At 39.4% G+C, this 11,012-nt stretch overlaps 1 protein-coding gene across 1 annotated transcript; it reads left to right on the forward strand.

Annotated features, from left to right (window-relative positions):
* Positions 1-692: 692 nt before the first annotated feature.
* Positions 693-6,255, forward strand: LOC124858162 (beta-1,4-galactosyltransferase 2-like). The gene is made up of 3 exons (XM_047350075.1): positions 693-1,122; positions 4,160-4,232; positions 5,093-6,255. The coding sequence occupies exons 1-3, from the start codon at positions 740-742 to the stop codon at positions 5,855-5,857; spliced, it is 1,221 nt and encodes a 406-aa protein (XP_047206031.1). The 5' UTR covers positions 693-739; the 3' UTR covers positions 5,858-6,255.
* The last annotated feature ends 4,757 nt before the right edge of the window (positions 6,256-11,012 follow it).

An 11,012-nucleotide genomic window follows, 5' to 3' on the forward strand; every position in this document is an offset into this window, starting at 1 on the left:
TTAAGTAAAATAACTTGCTGAAATTACACAGAGCATTAAATCTACTCTACATAATGAACGTAATTACATTAAACAAAATATATAAATATTTTGCAAAGTCATTGCAACAAAAAGGTTTCCGCTTGTTAGATCATATGAGTTTAAGATAATAAATTAAAAAAAACAGGACAGACCAGATTTAACGATCCAAGAAATATTTTCTGTGAAACACGATGAGTCAGTGACTATGACATAGCGTGGAGTCTGGCTCTTAAAAGAAGTTAAAGCATCACAGCTTTTCATTCACTTTAATTAACCTTGTAAAATTAGTGGATGCAAATTCCAAATGTTGGTTCAGTTTTCGTGTTTCTGGCTCATTTATTCTCTGATTGAACCCATTTTAACAACCGCAGGTGAAGGAAGTATCTCATAAGGAAATCTAAAAATGAATCTGCTTCGAGATAAAGAAAACAAAAACAAAACTATATGATGTGGTTGTGGTTTGACTTGCGAAGAGAACATGGGTATCAACCAGAGCTGTCATCTACACAGATCATCTGCTCTAATTAAAATGCTGAAAACCGCAATGAAGGGAAGTATCTGGTATATGATAAGGAAATCTAAATGAGGAAACTGTTCCAAGGTAATCAACAAAACAAACAAAAAGCCTCTCCTGTGGTTGTGGTTTGACTTAAAAACAGGTCACAGGTAGAGCTGCAAACAGAGGCGTCAGCTACACTGATCATCTGCTTTAATTAAAATGCTAAAAACTATCTTTAACTTCTTGGTGCTTTTTGCTGTTTTCAGCCTGATATGCTTTGCTGTGTTTTTATTTTACAGCAAAAATAATGATTTACTTTTCTTTACTGATCCACATCATTTGGTAAATACAAAAAATAAAACTTCCTTAAACATAGAGAAGACAACTGCAGTCCCAGAATTCCACCAAAACAGGACAGCGATGCCAGCAGCTTCTGGAAGACCTCTGGAGCCGTGCCCCGACATCCCACCGAACCTCCAGGAAGTTCTTTATGTGGAGTTCAGAACCAACCGGACTCTGGAGGACGTCCGGCAGCAAGTTGGTCCGCTGCTTCAGCAGGGAGGACGGTATAAACCAGCCAACTGTGTCGCAAAACAAAAGAGGTTTGGACGAACTAAATTCTGACATTTAGACCACATATTTAATTCAGTCATATACCTTCTCTTGGATTGTAAAGATGGACATGTGGGATAGGTAAGAGCAGGGGCGTTTTTAGGGTCTCAAAACATTGGGGGCTTTAGCCCAAATCCAAAATAATTAGATTTCAATGAGACAATTTATAGGTAATTTAAAATTAAAATAATATAAGACATATTGTACCAGTTCTCTGTCTTGGCTGGGTTTAGACTGAATGTAAATTATTGTGAATCAAACAAAAAAGGTTTGCAATAATTTTGTCATGGTGTGACATTTGGGACTTTGGTCTTGGTGTCTTGTGAGGGTTCATTTTGTCTAGATGCTTCTTTTTTGGTTTTTGCATCATGTTTATTTGTTTCTTTTCCTCCCTCTACCATCTCCTTGTGTGTATTGTGTTCCTCTAACTCTTAGTTCCTTTTGTTGTTGCTTTCTTATTATTTTTGTATTATTATTATTATTATTATTCACCCTTGGATTCTTTTAGTATCTCTGTGTTTTAGTTATGGTTAGGTATTTGTTCTTATTCCAGCTTTAGTTGTTGTTTACGTTTGTTTATTTTGTAATTTAGATTCTTATGGACTCTTGTTTATTTTTTAGGTTATTGTTTTTGTTTCTATGTTTACTTTAGTTCATAGTTATTCTAGTTCTTTATTTCCTCCTCTGCTTTATGCTGTTGCTTAGTTTGTGTTTTCTGTTTGTTTATTCTTTTCACTCTTCCTCAGCCTTTGTATTTGTTTCACCTGTTCTTTTTGCTTCCCTGCCTCCTTGTCACACCTGTTCTCAGTTCCCTTGATTACCTGCCTTTGTCTTGCCCCAGTTTATTAGTTGGTTTGGTGTCTCTGTTCATTGCTGGTTCCTCCTGTTCTCTACCCACATATTCGGAAATAAAGTAAAGACCTTTTACAACATGTTGCTGCCTAGTTCTTCTCTGCACTTTGGTCCGACTCAAAACCACATCTTGACAAATTTTACTATTTATTTTTGTTAGAAGCTGAATGAAGGACAAGGAGAAACAGAGTTTAGGCCTGATGAAAAACCATTTTGCTGAAGCAAATAATGACACATGTTGAGGTATTTAGAAAAGAACTTAATCTGAATTTTTGCTGACAAACGTTTTTCTTAAACTCAGAGATATTTACTCTGGGCCAGATAAATGTGTTTCTTTTGTCATCTACATAAACCTTTTTTAAACGTTAAACTCTCATCAAAGTGTTCCACTCCTGAAGCTCCACTGTCTTTACTCTTATATTTCAAAAAAGGAAAGTGGTATAAAATTGATTTTCCTAAATCTTAGTCAGACATTTATTTAATTATGCCAAGAGCTTTCGAAACATTTTATTAAAATTGTTCCTTCTTTTCTGAACCTGTTTTTTTTTATCGCCATCTTTTCAGCCTTTCATTCCAAATTTGGCTTGCCAAAAATAATAAATGAAACATTTTACAACGGCTGCACGGTGATGCAGTTGGTAGCACTGTTGCCTTGCAGCAAGAAGGTCCTGGATTCGAGTTCCAGCCAGGGGTCTTTCTGCATGGAGTTTGCATGTTCTCCCCATGCATGCGTGGGTTCTCACCGGGTACTCCGGCTTCCTCCCACAGTCCAAAGACATGCCTGTTAGGTTAATTGGTCTCTCTAAATTGCCCTTAGGTGTATGAATGAGTGTGTGCATGGTTGTTTGTGTGTTGCCCTGCGATGGACTGGCGACCTGTCCAGGGTGTACCCTGCCTCTCGCTCATAGACTGCTGGAGATAGGCACCAGCTTCCCCGTGACCCACTATGGAATAAGCGGTAGAAAATGAATGAATGACTTTTTCAACCCAGTCTTTTTTTCTGCATGTGAGACATTAGTGCAGTTCTTACTATTAAACACTCTGAGAGGAAAGTGTGTTAAGTTGTGATGTTTAAAATAAAGCATAGAGCCTCATCCTGGACCTTATCAGTACTAATATTACAGTTATTAATAACTGTATACATATGGTATGTATGTCTCACCTTCAGTAAACTATATCCTTGTTTAATTAGTTTATTTTATATAATATTTCATGTGTAATTCAGAAAAATAAAATGGTTAACTAAACAACCTGTGATTGATTGCTATGATTTATTTCTTAATTATGCTGCATCTTTAAAGCCAGAACTTTATGTTTAGAATCAGCACAGAAGATATGAAAGAGAAGAGGGAGGCTTACTTTTACTCTTTCTACTACGTCTTACTGGAACCAGGAGATATTTTCCTGGTTTATTGAGCAACACTTTTTTCTGTCTACATGTAGAACTAGACTATAAGATTGGCTGCAGCAATGAGATGTAATGTGTTGATCTGAAGGACTTTTAATGTGTTCAGATACGTTAGGATTAAATGCTTTTATTTTGACTGAAGGACCAAATATTTTCACATCATGATCCAAATCCAGCTAGAAACTCACAGAAAAGGTTGCCTCTGTTTTCTTTCACAGATCATTTAACTTCACCTGTAGCTCAGGTGAAAGTCCGTCTGCTCTCTAGTCCTCATCATGACCCTGATGATATTCAAAGTGAACCTCCACCTCATGTCTTGCTGGGTGAATCAGTGATTATCTGTAACTTACAATTAGTCCATTCTGAGCATTCAGGTTTCACTGCTATTTTCGTCTGGGTTAAACCGCTCTGCTTCCACCTGTTCCTGAACACACCAGCCTCCCTCTCTCTGGTTGGCTCCATGGTTGCTCTGAAATGAACCCTGTTTGAGGCGCTCAGTGTAACTTTTCAGGTAATGAAGGAGGCAGGTTGACCTGGAGTAAACTGCTGTTCTGGCTGTGCGCGTAGTTGCGCATTTGTGGTGCCACTAGTGCGCGAATAACTATTTTTTGTCTTCTCCTTTTAACTCATTGTCAGGTTAGGTGGAGCGGGAGGTGATTTAATGGAACACAATTGAAATTCTTTTTATTGTTTTTAAATAAAAATGTGAAGTCCAGTACCATTTTGTGGCTGCATCTTTTTAATACTTCTAAATTTCTTCTATTAAGAAGTCCGGGGCTATTCAGAAAACATCGCCCAAGTCTAACTACGCGCCTGGGTGAGAGTGACCCGAGGTATGGGGTAAGAACGCTGTCAAAAACAATGTGTATGTAAATACGGAAATGTGTGCATATTAGTCAATAGTTGTGCATAAGTAAAATCCAAAAGAGGTTTGTATATTTTCTCTATAAAAATACAAAATAAAATGTCACAGCTTCAAGAAATTACAAACACAAAGTTCAAGTTTACAGTTGTGTTTTATTCTTTATGAATACAATATGCTATAACAGTTTGTGAATACGATTTATTTTCTTTGAGAATACGAATTTACATCAACGACTTGGTGTCACGTGATCTCAGGCTCAGAATATAGTAGGTGGAGTTATACAATGATGTACAGTAGGTGGCGCTATGCACCTCTGAATTTGTTGCGAACCGCCAGCAGAAGAAGAGAAGAAGAAGCAGCAGCAGCACTGCTGTTGGCAACTATGGAACATCTAAATCATGGGTGTCCTGCAGGTTTTAGATGTATCTCTGCTTCATCACACCTGGATCAAATAATCATTGCTATTGAATGGAAGCAGCTGAAAGTATAATTTCTCTAAACATAATAACTGTTATCACTCATGTTTTACTTGAGCATAAAAATATTATTTACAGCTTATTTAGGCCTAAAAATGAAATAAGACCTTAAGCATTTGTGATGAATTTACATTTATTTATAATTACTCATATTAAAAGTTTAATTATTACAAATAGAAAAATTATGCAGCAAATGTTTAGGATTTAACTAAGATGTTGTGGGAACCTTTTGTATCACAACCAGACAAGCTTGATTTAAAAACAGTTGAATATGTGCTCTGTGATGACAGTTGTTTCCATGATCTGGATGATTCTGCACAGATTCTGCATTTTAACGGTACTTTACGTCCATCTTCTAGGTAGCTATCATCATCCCATTCAGAAATCGTTATGATCACCTGAGCCACTGGCTGCATTACCTCCATCCGATCCTCATACGACAGCAGCTGGACTACAGTGTGTACGTCATCAACCAGGAGGGAGACGGAGTGTTTAATCGGGCTAAACTGATGAATATTGGACACACTGAAGCCCTGAAGGAGTATGATTATGAGTGTTTTGTCTTTTCTGATATAGACCTGGTACCTCTCAATGATCGTAACCTCTACAGATGTTCTGATAAGCCAAGACACTTATCTGTTGCTGTAGACAAGTTTAACTTCTTATTACCCTACAACAACATCTTTGGTGGGGTCACAGCGTTGTCCAGAGAGCAGTTTTTGAAAGTTAACGGCTTTTCAAACACGTTCTGGGGCTGGGGGGGAGAGGACGACGATCTATACCAGCGGATCGTTTTCCGAGGAATGTCCATATCCCGACCAGACTCTGTCATCGGAAGGTACAAGATGATTAAGCATGGAAGAGATTTGCACAATGATCGTAATCCAAATAATGTTCAGAAACTAAATGAAACGCCTCAAACTATTGACAGAGATGGACTTAATTCTCTCAGTTATACAGTCAGGAAGATTAGGAAGGATTTATTGTACACATTTATTACTGTAGATGTTCAGACTACTGCGGGCTATGGCAGGGTGGGGGGAGGTTCTGGCATGTATTCATGCGTGAGTGCAGTTGTTTCCTCTGTTCATCTATATCGTGTCAGTTCAGAACAAATGTCATAACAAGGCTTCTTAAACAGCAACCACAGCAACTAAACATACATTAGATGTGACCTTTAAACTTCATTAAATGACAGGACTGGATCTTCCCTGAAAACATTATTTTTAGACCCATGTAAAACTGTGGTGTTGATTCTTCAACCTGCATCCAAGACAAGAAACTGTTGATTTAGACTCTTATCCCTGTGGGGGTACAAGTCCTGTTTTCAAAGAAATCAACCCAACTCAAACCTTTAATTTGGGCCTTACTCTGTACATTATTAGTAATGTTATATATATAATGAAATGTTATGTAAAAGGAGACTATAAAAGGTCACCAGTGGTCATTTCTAAGTGTTTTCTGTTTCAATGTACAAATAAATCTGATGTATGAAGGAATTAATCTTCATCTATTTCACCAACCCTCTTCATGTGCTTCCTGTTTATGAAGTCATCCTCTCTATAACTATTGTGGTAGTAATACCACCTGCTCCTTTGTGCCTGATTCCGGTGATAGACCACCCATTTGACCACGTCATAGTAGACTGTGTTGGACCTTTACCCCGAACAAAGTATGGAAATCAATCTTTGCTCACAGTTATGTGTGCCGCCACTCGATTCCTGGAAGCCATCCCTTTGAACAAGATTACAGCCAAATCTGTGGTTAAAGCCCTGACAAAGTTCTTTTCTGTGTTTGGTTTACCTATAACTCTACAAACGGACCAAGGAACAAATTTTCAGTCCAAGTTGTTCAGACAGGTAGCTAAAACCTTAAATATTAAGCATGTTGTTTCATCTGCTTACCACCCAGAGTCCCAAGGGGTTTTGGAACATTGGCACCAGACCTTAAAGTCAATGCTACGCAAATACTGTCTGGAAACTGAAAGAAGTTGGGATGAGGTGGTTCCATTTGTATTGTTTGCTGCTAGAGAGGCTGTTCAGGAATCCCTTGGTTTCAGTCCAGCAGAACTAGTATTTGGACACACACCCCGGGGCCCTTTAAGAGCTTTAAAAGAAACTTTCTTAGTTCCTGCAGAAGGTTCTACGAAGAGTGTGATTAAGTATGTGCAAGCTTTTCGGGAGCGCCCGTGTCAAGCTAATGCTCTAGCTAGGAAGCATTTAACTGACTCTCAAGGAAGAATGAAGCGTCACTATGATAAAACCTCTGTCAAAAGAGTTTTTCAAGTAGGAGATCAGGTTGTTGCACTCCTACCTGTTCCTGGCTCTGCCTTGTCTGCCAAATTTGATGGCCCTTATGAAATTCTAGAGAGAGTAGGGGAGAATGATTATGTCATTGGTCCCCCTAATCGACGGCGCAAATCTCGTGTTTGCCATGTGAACATGCTTAAGTTGTACCTCTCTCGACCTACTCCAGAACCTAGTGGGGTGTATGCTCCAGTTGCGGTCACAGCTCAACTAGAAGCAGATGAGCTAAACAATGCTGATGGCCTAAGAATGAATTATCCCACCTGCAAATCTTCCTGAATCACCGCGCTTGTCATTTAGCATTTAACAATAGCTAACTAGCCCGAGACCTCGCTACTAACAGCCTGTAATACAAACAGCAATAACATTACTTCCAATAAAAGTGCATTTACTGTGGCTGTACTGTTGCGCATCGGCTGGCAACCATTTTCAGCTTTACAAAGTGGCCAGATGCAGCTAATTTACATAAAAGTGACAGAGCCTTAAAACAGCTTTTAAACATGTTTAAATGTTTAAAAGGAAGTATAATAGATCACCTTTAATAAATTCCTATATTTGTAGAAGTTTTGTGAATGTATTACATGTGTGGGCAGAGTTTTGCTGTTCAGTAATGCCAGAGGGTGATTCACTCTTTCATCTATTGTCCTAATACCACCGCCATATTGGGCTGATATTCCCAGGACGATACTTGGCAGACCGAATGGTTATTTAATTAAATATTAAATAATTAAAGCATTCTGATTGCATAACAGAGCTAAACAGAAGACGGTGTCTAAGTATTTTCTGATTTTATGAAAGTCAAGTAAAGGGAGTTTGCACACATGTCCACATGTGGTTTTGTGAACATGGAGAAGGCAAAATTTCGTTGTAATGTACATGTGCAATGACCAATGAAGATGATTATTATTATTATTATGATTATTATTTGACCGTGTCCCTCGTGGTGCCCTGTGAGGGACACTCCAGGAGTATGAAATCAGGGGCCCCTTGTTAGGGGCCATCCGTTCTCTGTACAAGCGGGCCAGAAGTTTGCTTTGCTTTGCTGGCATTAAGTCAGACTTTTTCCAGGTGAATGTTGGACACTGGAGGGACTATATCTCTTAGCTGGCCTGGGGCCTTCCCTGGAGGAGCTGGAGGAGATGTCTGGTGAGAGAGAAATCTGGGTGTCTCTGCGTAGACTGCTGCCCCCGCAACCTAGTCCAAGATAAGCAGAGGACAAAGAGTACTAGTATGTGTTAAGGAAATGAACCAGATTAATCAAATCTCCCAGAAGGCTGATTTCTGAAGACAGTGACCATGAGGAGCAACAGATTTCATGCAATTAGGACATGTAAATGCTTATACAAGCTAACACTTTCAATATGTAAACAGCAGACAACTATTTGGCTAAAAGTTAGATTCAAGTTCATTGCAGCGTTATTTATCCATGTCCAATTGATATTTATTTATCAACTTCAGCCAAATTTATTTTTCATCATGTATAATGAAACATTGTTTGATTTCACATTTATTTAGATATTTTATCTGGCTTATTCATTTTCAGAGTTATATTACATACGTATTGGTATTTGTGAAGTATGATTTTGAGATCTTATTTTATTTTATCTTTTCTTGTATTTCCTTGACTTTTAGGCCATTCTTTGAACGATAGACCAGTCCTTTCCATGGTTACAGTCGGGGGACCATAGGAGGTCATAGGGCTGGGCGATATGGCCTAAAGTCAATATCACGATATATTGAGCAGTTTTCCTTGATAACACCCCGCTAATATATGGGTCCATCCTGTGACTGGACCAGAGATCTGAGAAATGACATAAAATGTCATTTCTCAGGTCAATATTTTATATAATTTTAAACCTCTCCTAAATCTGTGTCAATATGCTTTTATTGGAAGAATAAACCAGACTGTATCACCCTCTTGTGGTGATAACTGTCATAACCACACATATAAATAAAGGACAATGATTCTTAATAAACAGCTATTGACTGCATTCTACAGGGATTCTGTTTTATAAAATTTTCAGTATTTTATTAAAACTTTAGTCGCTGTCAGTCCAGCTGTGAAGATTTTTTATTATTTTAATAGCAAGAATAAAAACACAAAGCCCCATTAGCCAGACACTTAAGGGGATAGTGGTAAAGCTCGGTCAGCAAAGTTTTGTCAGGAGACTGAAGCAGAGTTCTAGGGAACTGCCTCCTCCCCAAGGAGAAACATTTGGTAAAATATGGACCAAAAGCACTGAGTGCATTAATGAATGGGTTAAAACATTAGATCTTCTGACAGGGACTCGTTCAGCCCTACAAAAAGGGTTGGAGAAGTGACAAAAGGAACAAAAAGAAAGGAAAATGGAATTGACAGGTATGTGGACAATAGACTAACTGAAAATACTACCGTTTGTGCAAAATCTGAACCATGCACTAAACCTTTTTTTCCCCGGCCTCACACACACACACACACACATACACACACACACACACACACACACACACACACACACACACACACAAACACACACAAGATTTGAGTTCTCCCTCTGTGTTTTGAGTCAGGACTTTACCATACAAACACACACGTTTGCATAGATCTTTCCTGTCGTTGGGAGCGGATTTGCATAAGTAGGTCAAGTGGGATGGGTGTAGAAGAGTACATACAGGGCATACAGTTTTTTACCAGGGTTAGGAGAGGCTGCAGATGGTCATGGATGTCTGTATGTTTGCTGACAATGGTGAATACATCTTCTGAAACGCATCCCTTGGCATGAACATTGATTATATAATTTGACCTGCATAAAGACTAATTCTTGCCAGAATGGCCATATAATTTGTTTTGCTGCAAGTTGAGGACAAATGGCCATTACATGCATTTTTCTCTGGGTAAAGAAAGAAAACTGTTGCGAATTGAGAGTGTTCGTTCCTATGCTTGTCCACCAGAGGTCCTCCTGGAGCTTCTTTTAACCATCTACAGGTGTTGCTGATCTTCGGCTGATTGGCCTTACCTGGGAGGAGTACTTAGGAGCCTGCCACCAGTCCTTCAGTGCCCGAGTGTTGTTGCCCTAGTGGTAAACACCACTCTGACAAAGCGTTTTTGTCAGTGGCTGTATGACATCATGGGAGTTCCAGCTGTGACTCCTCCTTCCTGGGCTAGACTGGAAGTAGGTTAGTAGGTGGTGTATTTAAAGTTGCAGTTTCCTACCAGCATCTTGTGTACAGTCAATGGGCACGACAACATCTTCACCCTGACTTCAAATGCTGAAGTCACTGCTTATCCACTGTGTGGTGATTTCCATGGAGAGGATGAATGCAAAGTTAATCAAATTTTGTACATCTTTGCATCCACTAGGGTAAGGTCAGGTGAATCTCTTTCAAACATCCATTTAAGGAACTTTATTATAGTTTCCTGGAAGGGCCTTTAGTGCTTGTTCCCTGCAAGCCCAACATGTATCTACAGCCTTCTAAGCTCCACAACGTGTCCTTATGGATGCAGTGACTGCTGCAATCTAACTAAAGCAGCAGGGCGCTTTGAGGAGCCACTGTAAAAGGGATACATATTCTGCACAATGGTAAATGGCCTGAACTTGCATAGTGCTTTATCAAGTCCCCAGAGACCCCAAAGCACTTTATACTATAATCAGTCATCCATACATTCATACACACATTCACACATCGACAGAGTTGAGCTACATTGTAGCCACAGCTGCCCTGAGGCAGACAGAAGTGAGGCTGCCATACAATCGGCGCTAACGAGCCCTCTGACTACCATCAGCAAGCAAGGAGGGTGAAGTGTCTTGCCAAAGGACGCAATGACTGAGACTGACAGAGCGGGGCCTGGAACAGGAAACCTGCTGGTTACAGGATGAACCCCTACCGCTGCCGCCGCCGTTGCCCAGAAAACGGTAAAGAAGGTAACAAAGTGCTCATATGTCTTTAAAGTGCCTGTGGCATGCTTTTCTCACAAATGCAGAAACTCAAAGAA

This window comes from Girardinichthys multiradiatus, chromosome 21, assembly GCF_021462225.1.
Source record: "Girardinichthys multiradiatus isolate DD_20200921_A chromosome 21, DD_fGirMul_XY1, whole genome shotgun sequence".
NCBI classification, from domain to species: Eukaryota; Metazoa; Chordata; class Actinopteri; order Cyprinodontiformes; family Goodeidae; genus Girardinichthys; species Girardinichthys multiradiatus.